A 17,225-nucleotide genomic window follows, 5' to 3' on the forward strand; every position below is an offset into this window, starting at 1 on the left:
AACAATACAATAATAAAAATAATAACAATTGTATTTAAACAAATATATAAGTAAACATACATATAAGCTAATAAAAAGACAAACGATTAATGAAAGAAAATAAAACATGAGTATAGTCTCACAGTTTTAATAGCTCTTGTTTTTTGCTTAAGTTATTGTCTTAATATGTAGCTCCATTTCTTTCTTGAAAACATGAAAGTGAGGTTTTCAGCAAATTTACATTTATGATTGTAAAACTTAAAAATATGGGATTGATTAGAAAATGCTCATTATCATATAGTGTTGATCCTTAAAAATACATATTTTCTTGTAGAAGCTCAAAGTTACAGATAATATTATTCAAGATAAATCTAACAGTCTCAATTTGGGAACCACAGAAGACACAGCTCTTATACATCCATGCACTGGGCTATCAGCTGTTGGCTGCTTCCTGTTCGCCGTGACGTCAGAGGGAAATGATCACGTGGTCATCGGGAGGCTCCGTCTGGAAAATCTCGTGGGATAAACTGAAATGCTAATAATAACAACACTTCTCCATTCATAACGGACGCTTTTTTATTTTTTATTTTTTTACTCTTACCGTCTATCGCGGATTCACAGAGGGAGGCTGGCTCTCTTGGCCGCCGTATATAAAATCAGCTTCACAGTATGGAGAACTGCTGGATGTTTACGGACTGTATCTCCCACCAGGAAGCTACACGACTGCTGCTTTACTCCTATAGCAGCAAGCGTCTACTTTAACCTATATTTTCCCGGCTTTAAAGTCCGTTTTCTCTCGGTGCTACAAAACAAGTAAGCGTTTCTTTCTGTCCCGGTGCTAACCAACTTTCTGTGACACTAACGGTCACACAGCAGCCGTTACTAAACGTTAATAAGCCGTTGGTTGCCTTCTCCTGTTAATACATCTAACTAGTTCGCTACAAAAAAGTCTGATACACATCGAGGACATGCCTGAAACCAAATTTTGAGTGTGTTTGTGTTAAGTTTGACCACGTTTTCATCGAAAATGAAGTCGTCCCAGGCTCCCGGCATACGGCTTATCACGTCCTTTTCTCGAGATAGTTGGTAAGTTTCCATTATTCCTATTGTTCTCCACACTTCCAAAAAAAATGAGCCTCATTACAGTCACTGGGGTTAAGAGAGCAGCTGATCTTAATGTGTGTTAACTTATCTCCTTGTGTAAATGATTGGCCTAAGCACATCGATAAACACGCATTCTGGGAATCAATCGATCCATTATGTAATTAGCGAATTATGTATAACTCACTTCCTGTTACAAACTCATAACTGCTGCTTTTTGAGGGGGGTAAGTTAATGGTAATTATTCTAAAAATATGTGAAGCCACGTTAAACTCCATTTACAGGAATGTCAGTTCAGAGCTTCCTCCCTTATTGACACAGATTTGACCTTTAACGAGTCGATATGCTCGTCGCAGCATTTCAGGAATTTGACAAGACAAGGGGCATTTTATTATTGCATCTCAACTTCTAGTATCGCTTCACAATGGGGGGGAAACTGTGGGCACAAGTCGCATTTTAGCTAAAGATGTGCGAAAACAGTGACATTACAGCGACCCTGATGTTCCAGCAGTTTAGTATGCAAGCCCATTCCCATAAAAGTATGAATGAATTATAATATTGTTATTATTTTTCTCTAATTGTGACTTTATTATTGTCCAAATAATTGTTTTGTTATCTTGTAAATCAGAATAATAAGACTATGAGATAGTTCTTGATGCAGCTGCAACTCGTTATCATTTTTTTTACTGCTTATTTTCTTCATTAAACGATTATAAAATCAGAAAATCTGTCAGAAATCAGAATATATTTTTTCTCAGAGCCTAAAGTCATGCTTTTAAATAACTTTTTTTGTTCAACCAACCCTTCAAAAACCCAAATATCTTTGATTTATTATCACATTTGATTGGAAAAAGCATCAAATCATCTCATTTAAGAAGCTGGAACCGTCAAATGTTTGTCGCTTTGCTGGAAAATTGACTGAAAAGATTACTCAAATATTAAAATAGTTGCAGATTTATTGTCTGATGACTAATTGATGAATTGATTTATCTTTCCAGCACTAGTGGAGATTGCAATGGCAGATCTTATGCTCTTAACTGAGTGTATTCCTAAACCTGAAAATGTACTTTAATACATTTAGTTTATTTTTCATACTAAGACTGCATGTTGTTCCAGGGCTCTTACACATCTACACACTTTTCTAGCCGTCTGTTTGTCGCAGAATACTTGTAAAACTTAAGAGTGATACATAGTTCATGTTAATTGAAACTCTTTCTCACAGTGCCGTGCCATGTCTGGAGTCTATGTGATAAAAAAAACAACATAATGAAGAGTTAAAGAGGGCTGACGCTGTAGAGTCATTACACTTGGGTGTGCCATATACATGAATGGAGCATGTGATACAACACAAATTTTCATGTGAACGGACATTAAAGTTTTATCTTATCTTATCATAACAAACAGGGTGTGAGTCACCTTTTTGCTTGGTCCACCTGTACAGTCTAATGCAATCCAATACAACAGCCCTGCAATAAATAAATCCTATTTTTGTGAAGTTTATAATGCTCAGGTTTTGCCTATAGTCTGTCAGAGAGAAGCTGAATCAACTCTGTGTTGATTTTTAAAGCCAAAGTTACAGGTGGTGTATTGGACTGCCTTATATTGAAAGAAACTGTGTAATTAAAGCTTAATATGTTTATTACACTCCATTACAGTTTATTACCATCAGGAAGATGTTTATACACATGCCACCTTACACTGCTGATATCAGGTGTACGATTTAGGTGTAAACATGTTACTAATATTAATTTAGCTGATTCTTGCTTTTCACCTGTACATTTGATAACACCCCTTATTATGAACGCAGTTGAACCATGAAATGCTGGCAGGTGTTTGTTTAGGTTTATTATGATGTCATTTTTCCCAAACACACATTTCCCATTTAGTAATTTTCATTTAACATAAAGGCTCTTTATGGCTCTTTAAAAAAAGATCTTGTTTTTTTTATTATTTTGTCCTTATTGCTTTTTGCAGTGTACAAAATAAAGAAAAAATAATTCTGAATAACCAATATTATAATTAATTGAAATATTCCTATGTATCAGAAAGAGTTTGCTGCAACACGTGTTTTTTAATATCTCCTTTGCAGGTATCGAAGCTTTATTCTTTTCCTCACCTTCCTCTTCTACACTGCCTACCATCTGTCACGGAAACCTATCAGCATCGTGAAGGTGACTGCGTCTATTCAGTTCATTTTTATCTACACGAGGTGTTGGAGGGTTTTTGCAGGAACTTGATAAGTTTGGCTTATAGATCAAATGCTACCTTTAAAATGCTCCTCAGAGTTCTTTCATGTGAGTTTGGAAGCCACGAAAAAGATGGAAATGTCTGTCTTGTCCTCTTGTTGCTCTTTTGTTTTCGTTAAGTGCTACTGAGGCGCTGAACTTCATCTTCCCTTATCCTCATTAAAGATAAATGAATGGAAGAAAATGTGAATCAGATTTCTTATTCAGAGAGCTAGACAAACTTAAATTCTAATCACAAGTTCCTGCAACCTTAATATAATAACATCAATATGTAAACATGAATTAGCACTTTCCCTTGTTTCCTTGTAATCTATCTAGTGTTGTATTCTGTTGTGTCTGTGAGAGTTTTGTCTGGGTTGTTTCATCTGCTTCCTTCTATGTTTTTTTCACTGATACTCAGAGTGAACTACACAGAAACTGTTCCACAGTCATTCGGCCGGCAGACCTTAACATAACCAATAATGACACCTGGTGTGACTGGGCACCCTTTGGTAAGTCCTTCACTTGTTGCCATCCATACTTGGACACTTCACTCATTAGTAGATAATACAGACTAGCACTGGACAATATATTTTGATATATTGTGTTATGAGAGTAAATTTAATCTGATTTGATATTTGTTTATAGTAGATTGTTTTTTGTGTGTGGATGAATTGTCTTTATGTACTTATGTTTGCTAACTCGCTTGCCTCAAATTGCCCTTTGAGGGCCAAAAGAAGTATATTAAATTATATTAAAAAAGGTAAATAAAACTAAAATTCAAAATAATTAATAAATATAAAATCAGCGTATCTTGATACTGGGGTTTTATATCAGCAAATATATAGTGCAGAAAAGGCTTTGGTGTACTCGTCAAGTAGCCAGTTAATTGCCATAGCAACGTTTGACTTCTCAGAGTAGGAAAACCACAGGTGTTACTAATAACGTTAATGATGGCTGCGTTCTCCGTATGCACAATATAAGGACCCTGAAACTGAAGCAGCTAAATAGATTTCAGCCATCATTAATTTTATTATTTAAACCTGTGCTTTTCCTACTGTGACATGTCAAAAGGCCTGTCTCTAGTCAGTCTTTTAGAAAGGTACTATCAAGGTAAACCTTACTTGATGTGTGCGTAGATGACAGACAGTGAGTTTAGTTAACTGTTATGAAGATAGTGTGTGTTTAAGTTAGCATCCTGTTGTCTGTTTTTATCAAGGTACCTGGTGGTTAATTATGTTAATGTTAGCTGAGGCACACTAGTGTTGAAAAGTGTTGAAAAGTTTTCTAGAAGCTGTTGTCCTTCACTCATGTAGTACAGGGAGATTTTCCTTCAGCATGTGTGAAACATCTACCACTGTTAACTAATGAGAGTTAGTTGCTTTAGTTCGTCTTGATTCAGTTATATTCCTGTTGGGGCTTGTAGGCCACACACACACCGGCATTGTGGCACAGAAATGAATAGGACTGAGGGATTATAATCAATTTGTGTCTATAGACCTAACACCTAAAGCATTCAGCAAAGTTTTTTAAACCCAAGTCCAGTCTTGAAGTCCTGACCAGACACCCATCACAATTCAGTAAACGTCTTTGTTTAGTACAATTAGCTGAGAGCAACAGCTGTCCCACCACTGCAGAGACCCTGGATTCAATTCCCAGTTTGATTCCCCAGCTTAGTCACACCTTTCTGCAAACGCAAATGAGGGCTTACGTCCTTGATGCTGCACAGCTCTTACTGTAAAGTGTTCTAGAGAAAGCTAATAGTTTTATCTGTGTCATCTCTCTAGACCAGGACAACTATCAAACACTGTTTGGGGTCTTGGATAACTCCTTCCTGGTTGCCTATGCCATCGGCATGTTTTTCAGGTTCGTAGTGCAGCTGCTGGATGGCCTTATTATGTTTTTGTCTGAATGCTTGTGCTATATTGAGTCATAACCATTCCTTGTGTTCACAGTGGGATATTTGGAGAGCGCCTGCCTCTGCGGTACTACCTGAGTTTTGGGATGCTGTCGAGCGGATTGTTCACATCTCTGTTTGGCCTCGGCTTCTACTGGAAAATTCACTCATTGGGGTACTATGCCGTCATCCAGGTAAAGAAATAACAGGCTGCAGCGCACACAACCAAGTTTTCCACTTTATTTCGTGGTTGTAAACAGTCGGGAGGCGACTTATTAATGGGTTGCTGTCTCTGCAACCTCTCATCCATTTTTCCAGACAGAACTACTGCGTACAGCAAAATCACATTAGGAGAGAAAAGAGGGAAGCACAGATATCTGACAAGCTGACTCGCCACAAAACGTTCAGCCATAGCAACATAAACAGGCTAGATTTAGCTGGTCATTTGGCTTTATAGGAAATGAATGCTAGTCCCAGTGTGGAGGCCTTTATAACTCAAGGCGTCGTATAAAGGCAGAGTTTTGTTTCACTTCAGTTTTGTTGAAATTCTTTTTGATCAGACTGAAATCAGACTGTATTGCTGCTGTGATTTATGATGAGAATCACACTCAAGCCACCCACACTGCAGAGATTGTAGGTGTGTAAAAGCCGGATTACATCAGAAACGTGAAGAGACTAATTCTGGAAGAGTCTATTCCCTTGGTATTAAGGCTGCCACTAATGGTTATTTTATGTATTTGTTTTTTAATATATAAAAAGTCAGAAAATAGTGAAAGATGTCCATCACATTTCCCAGAGCCTAAAATGTCGCCTGCAAATTGCTTGTTTTATCTGACCACCAGCAAAAAACCCAATTACAATTATATAAAACAATTATATAAAATTGACCTAAACGATTGACTGAAATTGATTTCAGTAGTTGAGGATTAATCAACTAGCTGTTTCCCTACTGCCGTGTATATATAACATTGGTGTAATGGGTGTTTCCCATAAACAGAATTCATTTTGGCAGCCCAACCACATATAATTGCTCCCACACAAAATGATTGTACAAAAATAATTTTGTATTTCTTTTCTTTTCCTTTCATGAGTCTGAAAATGCTGTTAAAACCGCATCTGACTGGTTCAAAAGTCTGCTGGAAGACTTCGTGTTAGATAGTTTGTAGTTAGATGAATGTAATGCTGTTTTGTAGCTCTTAAGTGTCAGATGAGCTTCCCACCATCACATGATTCCTCCCAGCAAATTCCTCAAGTAAATTCACAACCTATGGCAAACAAGAGAGAGATTAGAAATATTGTGCAACGATAATAATGTTATAAGATCCATAATTTTGACATTTGTAAGCAAAAAAATCATCTTTGACATAAGCAAGGCTAAAATCCAACATCTGACACCTGAAAAAAGAAAGTTATTAAAGACTGAAGCACCTACATGTAACTATCAAGACATCACTTATTCAATGTATTGATTAAAAACATTATTAACTCCTTACAGGTTTGATCACGCTGGGCTCTATGGGTCAGTACAGACCTCATTTATCATCTCACCCCTTTGAAAATGTAGAGATCTCATGGTGGCTTAGTCAGGCTTTACTCACACATATCACATGACGCACTACAGGCGTGTGGTGTGGGAATGTTAAGCAGCACTGCACACTGGTGTCCTCTCACCCTCCTCTATGTGCACAGTTTGTAGGGTTGCACCAGTGTTAAGAGGCTGTGATGAAGTCAGTTAACATAGGCTGGTCTCCTCTCTGTTTGCTTCACTCTGCAGGTCATGAACGGACTGATGCAGACCACCGGTTGGCCAGCAGTGGTGGCTTGTGTCGGCAACTGGTTTGGAAAGGGGAAGTGAGTACTGCAGTACTGGTGTAGTCCTGCTGACTGTGCAGTATCAGATGCTGCTGACACACCACACACACATTTGTCACGTTTTGACAGCACAGTGAAACCAAACAAGCTTTGACTTACTTCAGACCACTCACCCGAACTCCACATCCTAAATGTAAACTGCAATTTCAATATGTATGGAAACTCAGAAACCAGTCAAACTGGTTCTTACTGAAGTAGAGCACACTACTCGTAAACAGATTACACCCGTCTGGTCCAACCCTTTTCAGTGCCTCTTCTGTAGTCATGGATTATGTTTACTTGATCAAAAGAAAACACTCACACTGTATTAACCTGGTTGCTGTAAAATGCAGCAGGTTACTACTCTTTTCAGATTTTTTTTAACATTTGTGGTCTGAAATACATATAAAAGTTGCAAAAATCATGGTCATTTGTAGTCATTTATATTTTTAAGCTATGTCCAAAGTTCAGATACGCCTTCCAACACCTCTAAAGCTCACTAACATGTTGTATCTTGTTTGTTAAACTTTCACACAGATATGTAAAAACAACTACTTGTTGAAGAATAGTGCAGCGGCTGTGGTCGCATTGACCACATGGTACTAGGTTTGGTACCATTGTGCCAGTACAGAGACCAAAACCAAATCTTCTGCTCACCGACCGCATCTGGCAACCCGGGCTGTAGCTCGAGATGCTGCACAGAAGTACTGAGAGGATGGAAAAATTGTTACTCAAGAAATAATTACAGCACCTGCTATTTGGTGTTATGTACTGTAACAAATAGTTTTTACATTTTGGTTTGCCTACAAATTAAGCGAGATACTATTAATTTGTGAGCTTCAGAGGTGTCAATAGATGTATTTATGAACTCTGGACATAGTCACGCTAGTAGTTTCTGATATATTAAGTGAATAAGCATATATCCCAAAATATTGAACTATTCCTTTAACATGACTGTCAGTTTGCAACCCTGAACATATTGTAGTATACAGATATATAGAATATACAGAATATGAAAGGTATAAAATGTGCAGAAGCCTATTTAAGAGCTTTTACCAACCAAAGTCATATTTTTGAAGCAGTAACTTGACATACAATAGAAGTAGCAGTGTGGAGAGATCATTCATAGCCGTTGTGTGTTTGTGTTTTGATCTTCAGGCGCGGGTTCATCATGGGTGTGTGGAACTCTCACACCTCAGTAGGAAACATCTTGGGCTCCCTCATTGCAGGTGTCTACGTCTCCTCGGAGTGGGGCATGTCCTTCATCGTGCCCGGCCTCATCATTGCCTCCACCGGGATCCTGTGCTTCTTCTTCCTGGTTGAGAGTCAGTGTCTGTTCATCAGAGAGACACACACACACACACACACACAAAACTCTGTCATAGTTAAATCTTGTAAAGGGTTTTGGATTACTTCATGAAGTCAGGAGAGGAGAGGAGAGGCAACTCCACAGTGCCAAAAAGGAACTGTGACATTTTGGGGGAAAAGACTTGTTCCCTGTCTTTTCCCAGAGTCAGATAGAAGACCAATCATTAATTTAATCTCTCAGTAGAGGGACGGGTCTGGACATGTTTCACCTAGCTTAGGTCAAAAACTGAAAGCAAGGGGAAAATACTCCAAATATGTCTTTTTTACATGTTGTATCGTGTTGTTTTTACAATTACATTTGCATTGTGTGTAATTTCTCAACTGCTGTATAAGGACATTTCTGAGTCTTTCTTTTCCTCTGTGTTTCAGAACCTGAAGACGTCAACTGCACTCCTCCTCAGCACCACGTGAGTGAAAACAGAAACATTCATTGTTTTAATTCATCCCTAACAGGACTGCTTGAGCTCACGCATGTGTGTTTGTGTTTGTGTTAGGGTGATCAAGAGAGCAGCGAGACGGAGCCTCTCCTGCAGAACTCGTCCCACCCCGTCAACGGTGCCATCACCACAGAGCCTCCGGAGATTGTTGAGGAACACGCTGAGGCCATAAGCTTCTGCGGCGCTCTCAGTATACCTGTGAGTGGAAACAACTGTTTTTAACCATGGAAATGACACGCTTGTACAGTTGTTTTTGAAGGTACTGGGAGTAGCAGATATTTGTGCCAGCAGGTACTGAATTACTGAATCGATATTTCGTATTTTAGAATTGTATTTATAAAAAAACTTAATGAAACTGGATTTGATCAAATTGAATCTACATTTAATGTACAAAATTTGTATGTACAGTTTGAAAGTTGATCTAAAGCTACTACATGGAGGATTTGATAAGTAATAACTGTGGCACCATCTAGTGGTGGTGTCTGAAATCACACTGTGTCTTCAGGATTTGAAAGATGCTTTAATCAAAAAAATACACACTTCACAAGTTGAACAAAGTAGAGACAAATGGCTCAATGGCTCAAAGTAACAGTAATGTGTTGACTAATTATCAGAATTGAAATTTTGTTTGACTTCATTCATTCAGGCTGACATTGTGTTCATGGATTTCTTGTAGGGAGGTGTGGGATATCTTGACATATCAAAGCATTTCAAATAATGCCCAGCGCTACTCCTGTTATGTAAAATCACATATTGAACAGTTTTTCGTATGTCCCTGGCTGTGTGTTTCGGAAAGTGAATTTTGAATTACATTACTTTGATAATGATGAGATTTTGAGATGATGAAAGGCTTCTTCAGTGGTTTTCATGGTTTTATGTGTTTGTCAAAGGGAGTGGTGGAGTTCTCTCTCTGCCTGCTGTTCGCCAAGCTAGTCAGCTACACTTTCCTGTACTGGCTTCCTCTCTACATCTCAAATGTTGGTCAGTATTTAAACACATGCTTTTTTTTTACATTTATGTATGTATTTAGATTATAGAGTTTTAACCACATAATTTAAAACTAAGTTAATGTGGGTTTTTCTTTAATTTTCAGCACATTTTGAGGCAAAGGAGGCTGGAGACATGTCGACACTATTTGATGTAGGAGGAATCGTGGGTAAGATTTGAGCTTTGACTGATAAATCATATCACATAATCTGACAAGATTTTATTTTCCACCATGTTTATGATGAAAGAAGAAGTAGAGGGAGATCCCTCAAATAGCTCATATAGAAGTCAACAATCTTGGCAGGCTAATTGTTAGTCTCTATAGAAGCAAAGGAAGGTAACTATTAGATTTCATAAGCAACTGAATACCTAACTGTAAATATGCTGGTTCACAAATTCAAGTAGAAATTTCAAGCATGCAGGTTTTCCAGTGATTCATTTTAACTTCTGTTTCTTGAATCATAAACTGATAAGACCTTGGTATCTCGGATGTTGAAGTTTGAATTGAATTTTACCAATCCAATTTGAGTAACCAGATTTTTAGATCAGAATTTGACAGTTTGAGCAACTTGAATATCATTTTTTTTCAATATTATGTATTTGAACCTGCTATCTGAATTTGAAATAAACTGCTAAAATTTTCAAAGAGAGGAACTGAAACCATCTGTTCAAAAACTGGAGAATAAAAACATCAGTTTGCTGTTTTTCCAGGGGTTATTTGTCTCTGAACAGTTGCCAGGTAACCAGCGGAGACTCCAGGAAGTTAGTGGCCTTGGCCAAGAAATAGTTTGGCACATAACTTCTCGTAAAACTGCAACATGTCATTTTTACATTTTTGTTTGTGTACAGATTAAACAAAAGAGATATACTATGTTAATCTGTCAGCTTTAGAGGTGCTGGGAGGCAGATTTTGTTACTGCTGGAGGGAGCCAGACTAGCTGTTTCCACCTGTTTCCAGTCTTTATACTAAGTTAAACAGCTGCTAGAGTGGTATCAATCTTCTCATCTAACTCAGCCAGAAGGGGACTAAGTGTATTTCCTGACATGTCAAACATTTGCTTTTCAGTAGTGATTCAATTTCATGATTAGGTATTCAGTTGCTTATAAGATTTAAATCCATACAGCATTTATTTGCTTAGACTTAGACAGTCTTAAGCGTAGATCTTATCACTTGCTGGGAGGGTGTCACACAGCTAGACTTCAAAGGAGGGCTGATGATTTGAGTGGTCAGACTCACTCTGCAGTTACTGTTGAGATGCCCTTGAGCATAACTGCCAACAACTATAGAAACTTATGCAATTAAAGCTCAGAGCCAAACCACAGCAGTATCCTGGAGAACAGCAGTGTTGATAATTACTACGTCTTAAAACCAACAGACATCATCATAATGCCCCAAGGAAGATTTTATCTGACTGATTGTGTGCTGTGTGTATAGGAGGAATCATGGCGGGCCTCGTGTCTGACTATACTGGTGGGAGAGCGACAACTTGCTGCGCCATGTTGCTTCTTGCTGCCCCTATGGTGAGTGTCACCTCATACATCAGATTATTTAATAACAGCAGGTCATCCTCTTCATCACTTGCTCCTTGGCTTGATCCCACATAAATTATATGTGTTTAGACTCTCATTATTCTATAAGTTTCCTATAAAAAGACCAAAAGCAACAATTTGTTGGTCAGTCTCTCAATAATTTCCAACTTCCCTGTCCTGTCTGTGGTTCTCAGCCCCGAGCCCATTTGTTCCTACTGACGATGTAAATCTTAAAATATATATAGTTTGATTCATAAAAATTGATTTCCTAAAACAGCAAAAACAGAAGGTGTTCCTGTTATTTTTTATTATTTTATATGTAGAGTTGGGTGAAAAGCCAACATGAAGTTGAAACTGGCTGTGTATAGTCTGGATTTTTCATTAATATAATCTTGTAATTTTGTGTAAATGTTGTTTTTTCTGTATCTCAAAGGCTAAATTACAGTTGAGTAGTATAATTTCTGAAGGATACAATATTCTGTCAAAAACAAAGTTTCATGTTATTATTAATGTAAAGATATGTTGTGTGATTTTGTTTGAAACTAGTGTGGAGTTTCTTTGACAGTGTTGTACTTTACACTAGAGTAGGAAAAGTATGTGGCAGAGGGATGATACAGTATAATATTTCACCACAGTGTAGATTTCTGTCCTCAGTTAGATGTTATGAGGAGAACATCAAGCTGAATGTCTGATATCTGCTAATGTTTTTTGGGGGGGTTTTATTGTTCATGGTGCAGCTTTTCCTCTATAATTACATCGGACAAAGGAGCCTTGGAACTACAGTTGGTGAGACTTTTTTACTACTCTTGCCTTGTCCGCAGCCAAAATGTTTTATTTCAGTGTTAAAATGTTCTAATGTAAACTCAGATCACAAGTTGTTAGATTGTTGTTTGAATTATTTAACATTTAATTGTTGATGAAGTCATCTTGTAAGAAAATTGATCACATGATGAGATAAGGTCATGATCTGTCAGTTCAGTAATTAGCTCAAGTGACTTATAGTATTATGACATACTGATTGACCGCAGCTGCAGATTCTTCATCAAGACTCATCATCATTTCTTGTCTTTGTTTTTGTACCTGTGATGTTTGGAGCAGTCAGAGTTGGCTCATTGTCTGCTTAACTTTTACTCAATAGTCCTTTAACTTTACTCCACCCACCCACTAACCCAGTGTGGGCACCACTGTTTTATCCTAAATCTTTGTGTATATCAGTGGTTCTCCATATGCTCATGTTTGCACCATCAAGACCCAATATAAAAAAATACGGAGTAAAGTTAAAGGACTATTGAGTAAAAGTTAAGCAGACAATGAGCCAACTCTGACTGCTCCAAACATCACAGAAACTGAAACAGAGTGGTCCTGTTTAAAAGTAGAGAATGAGTCATTAGCAATCAGAAATAAACCTGAACACTTGTTTACTTATTTGTACAATGTGGGTCTTTATGAATACGAAGTGGGTTTATCCTTTACTTGCATTTTTTTTCTGTATGTAGCTATGCTGCTTGTGTGTGGAGGCCTGGTGAACGGACCGTACGCCCTGATCACAACTGCTGTATCTGCTGACCTGGTAAGACCTGAAGTATTGGAAACCCAACCCTCTGCTTTATGTCCCTGCCATCCATCCCTGCAGTGCTTACCTAATACCGTCTTTTCATTACAGTAAATATCCATTTCTTACTGTACTTGCACAGATATATTTTATGGATACATATGGTTGGTGTGGTATGTGTGTCAGTGGTGCAAAGATGTTTCAAATACTCAAAAAAAAATTTGAAAAAGCTACTTAGCTAAATGTAAGCTAAATGTAATTTGTCAATAACCTGCTCAAAGTAAAAGTTAGATTATGGTTGTGCAGGCCACTGCAGAAAAATTTCATGTTAAAGATTTGGATGGTGATTTTCTATATTTTTCTTATTGTCAACAAATCTCATGTGCAAAGCCAAACCAACAATGAATGGCCCTACAAGTATCGCTGTTTTTACTCTTTGGAGCTGTTTCTAAATAAGCTACAGTAACCTCTGTCTTCATGGACAAAGTAATATGTCACCGAGTGCAGCAATGTGGCTCACTGACGTGTTTTTAATAGTTTTGGGGCAACAATGGAGGTCTACAACACAGAGGAATAAGATCTGTCAGACTTTGGACACACACATAATACTTGTAAGTAGGATCAAGTAAGTTAGTTTGGCTCTGCACATGAGATTTGTTGACAATAAGAAAAACATAGAAAATCATCAGCCAAATCCTTTAAGTGCAACAGACAGAAAAAAGAAAGATGCACAGTTAAAATAACTACTGGTTTAGTTTTCTCCATCTCTGCCTGTTCTTCCTCTCTAGCCCTCTTTTCTTCCCCTTCTCTTCTTTCTCTTCATTTCCCTGCTTGTTTGGGTGTTGACAGTCACTCATCGTTACTTACATGATGTCTTTGTTACAACAGGGAACACATGAGAGTTTGAGAGGAAACTCCAGGGCATTGTCAACAGTGACGGCAATTATTGACGGGACTGGTTCAATAGGTATGTAATGAAGTGTCTGAGTTGTAGAGATCCAGCATCTTCTTGTTGGTATTTTCTTTTATATTACTCCATTAAACCTCCTCTAATTTTTTTATATTAACAATGGATCAAATCAGTATTATCACCAACTCTGCTGCAGCTTTATAGATGGTTTTAGTGTCTTTTTAGGTCATTGTTGATCACACTACCTGCCCAGCACCTAACAACAAACAGACAAAGTTATCAACTAGCTGGTGAACATTGTGGGGCATTTAGCAGCTAAAAAGCTAAAAAACAGAACTAGGAAGAGAGTGAATATTGGACTTAATCTTCATCTTGTTCTGCTTCCCCCAAGTGGACAAATAAAGAAATAAATGCAGCTTTTAACATCCAATAGTTTTTCCTTCATACATGCAGAGTTAAATATGAACATTACAACTGTCAAGCACCTTTAGATGGAAAATGACTATAGTAATGTTAACAGTATTTTTAATAGTGTTTTTAACAAGTAGAACACAGATAACAATGCTCCTTGCAAGTGAGACAATAGAAAACATTAAATTATAATAATTATATATGATACAATACAATTATGCACAACACAAGAAAGGTTGTAACTCTTACCAATAAAGAGAGGAGAAAAAGCTAATGCACAAAATAAAAAACTACTAAATAAACAACTACATAACAAGGCTATCTAAAGATATTTGCTTTATTCTATCGACCAACTAAAAATTATTAATACTTTAGTTCAGACACTAACACTAGTAATTCAGCTCTAATTTTTTTGAGGTGAGGACATTTTGTTTTGCGGCAAATGCCTTTAAAACTCTAAAAGGTTGAAACTTTTTGATGTTACTCGACTTGATGAAACAGGTTTCAGTGCTTTAATGTTTGTATGTTCTCTGTAGGAGCTGCGTTGGGTCCTCTGCTTGCCGGTGTGATCTCTCCCACCGGCTGGAACAATGTATTCTACATGCTCATATCTGCCGACGTCTTGGCCTGCCTGGTCAGAAACACCTCTTCATCTATTCACTGACATCACTCTTTAGTCTCTTACAGTACAACACAGCACAGCTAGAACGTTATTTGTCATATATTCCTTATAGCTTGTCGCTTATTGGATTATTGAATCCTCTTGACTGGTGATGATGTTCCTGTAGTTTTGTAACAACTGTTGTTTGTTTGTCTTCAGTTTTTGTCCAGGCTCGTTTACAAGGAAGCTCAGGGCTGGTGTGGACGCGCCCCTCGTGTCAGAGGGTGAGTATGACCAGCGCTCGTCTCAAAGATGAAGAAACTGTGACTATTGTTTTCAACCTTAACCATCATTTAATCACAAAGTCCTTTGGAGATTTAGATCTATTTGTCTTCTGGGACCAGACCAAAATAGCACACCATCACAAAAACTACAAATGTTTAAAACTCCCAGTAAGGATGGGATGACTTCAATAAAAACATTGAATGCCGTTCAGATTGCCGGTTTTGAAAAGTTAAAAAAACGCCCCAATACTCAATGCCCATCCCCAGTTCCACCATCAGAAAGGATGTTTTAGATGCTATTAAACCAACACTTTGTTTGAAGCATATTGGGAACTCAAAGGACACGTTCATAATTTTTTCAGTTTTTCCAGTTTGTCTTAAAACAACAGCCAGGAGCCTAAATGAACATTGAAACAGGTTTGGCTCGCTGTGATCATTCCTCCTCTTCATACATACATTAAAAGATGGGGGACAACATCAGCATTCCTCCTTCTGTGCAAAAATGTATTTAAAAGATTATGTGAAGATAAAATGAGGTTTCAGCAGTCTGAGTTAGTCAAATAAAGTGTACATCTTAAACAGTTACTGTCTTTTTAGTAAAAAAAAAAAATCCCTCTAAGTGTCTGGATGTACAGTGTGTTCCTGTTCAGCTTCATTGGAAAGATAGTAACCAACAAAAAGAGGGATTTTGGCACTAAAAAGATAGTAACTTTGAAAGATATTGACTTGATTAATTTGGACGGCTGAAACTTTAAATAAACTTTTAAATACATTTTTGATTGAAAGGAGGACAGTTGATTTTGTCCCCCATCACTTAGATGAGTGCATTATTTAAGGATCTTCTAATGGTCAGTATGAACAGGAGGAATGATTACAGCAAGAAAAACATGTGTCAGTGTTCATTTGGGCTCCTGACCTTGTCCTTTTAAGGTATGCAACTTAGAATTAATTCATTTAAGGAATAGTATCACATTTTGGAAAATATGCTTATTCATTTTCTGACTGAGAGATGAAGAATGATACCACTCTCACTTCTCGTCTCTGTATTACTGAGTTTACATGAGAGTGGTGTCCATCGTCTCCTCTTAACTCTCGGCAAGAAAGCAAATAGGTGTTTCCAAAAAAGAGCATTTATTCAAATAATGTGACAGTGTTGTGACAGAAACTCTCAACAAGATATTAACTTTATAATATCATTAAGTACAGATTCAAAAATGACCATTAAATAAAATCAACAACTCTGAACAAAAACTGAACATTATAATCAGGATATATATCTAATATATATATCTAATATTCATTAACAAATGAACTGTAACTTTTTTATTTTTCAACTTTTAATTCCAGGTTCAAAGAAATCTGAATTATACACACCAACAAGCTGGGAACCACTCACCAATGAGGGAAACAATGTTGTTTTAGAGAACTGACCTCACCTTACAGTGGACAACCTCTTTCCATTTTGGCTGAATGGAGACCGAGCCATCAGTGGAAGATTCAAGGCACTAAACTGATGATTGAAGCCTTCTTCTTATTGTAAAACAGAGAAATATGTCTTTATAAAGACAACACTTTTTTATGACTAATCTACTCATTCTAACTTGTTTGTTTTAATATTCTTTTATCATTAAAGTGTACATACTATGCATTTTCTTAATTTTGTCTTTTTCTGTCTCCTTGGTTACCGCATCTTCACAGTATACACCATTTAAGATCAGTACAGTTTGATGTTATGACATTTAGTGTTTTAAGTGTTTATCTAGCATGGCTGAGTACAGTCTAACATTTTGGGAAACAAGAAGTTAGGGAGCACAATTCTCTGATAAACTAGTGTCTGAAAATGGCTTTTATTGTCCGCCAGGTTTCAACTTCATCGAACCCTTGATCACACACATCTGTAGGAGGTGCTGCAGCATTGACAGGAGGTGGAAGTTTGTAGGAGCCACGTTTGCATGCAAAGTAGTGTGTGAACCTTGAGTATATGCTGTATGTGAGTTAAACAAAACAACCTACTGACCCCATAGGAACATGAAAAAAAATCCAAGAAAAGATTTTAACAAGATAAAACATTTAGAAAGAACAAGTTTTATAG

General features: G+C 37.3%; 1 protein-coding gene across 3 annotated transcripts; it reads left to right on the top strand.

The window, feature by feature from the left end:
• The first annotated feature begins 438 nt into the window (after positions 1 to 438).
• slc37a2 (solute carrier family 37 member 2) lies at positions 439 to 16,790 on the top strand. Of its 3 annotated transcripts, XM_042431525.1 has the most exons (19): positions 439 to 792; positions 985 to 1,065; positions 3,170 to 3,251; positions 3,727 to 3,817; positions 5,093 to 5,171; positions 5,261 to 5,396; positions 6,977 to 7,053; positions 8,212 to 8,378; positions 8,791 to 8,828; positions 8,916 to 9,056; positions 9,749 to 9,839; positions 9,952 to 10,014; positions 11,281 to 11,366; positions 12,113 to 12,161; positions 12,872 to 12,945; positions 13,816 to 13,894; positions 14,785 to 14,882; positions 15,069 to 15,133; positions 16,481 to 16,790. In XM_042431525.1, the coding sequence occupies exons 2-19, from the start codon at positions 1,007 to 1,009 to the stop codon at positions 16,494 to 16,496; spliced, it is 1,491 nt and encodes a 496-aa protein (XP_042287459.1). In that variant the 5' UTR covers positions 439 to 792; positions 985 to 1,006; the 3' UTR covers positions 16,497 to 16,790. The 3 variants fall into 3 exon arrangements, with proteins under 3 accessions (XP_042287459.1, XP_042287458.1, XP_042287460.1); XM_042431524.1 differs by having other exon boundaries at positions 439 to 1,065; XM_042431526.1 differs by lacking the exons at positions 439 to 792; positions 985 to 1,065; positions 3,170 to 3,251; positions 3,727 to 3,817 and adding an exon at positions 4,330 to 4,418.
• The last annotated feature ends 435 nt before the right edge of the window (positions 16,791 to 17,225 follow it).

This window comes from Thunnus maccoyii, chromosome 13 (assembly GCF_910596095.1).
Source record: "Thunnus maccoyii chromosome 13, fThuMac1.1, whole genome shotgun sequence".
In the NCBI taxonomy this organism is placed as follows: domain Eukaryota; kingdom Metazoa; phylum Chordata; class Actinopteri; order Scombriformes; family Scombridae; genus Thunnus; species Thunnus maccoyii.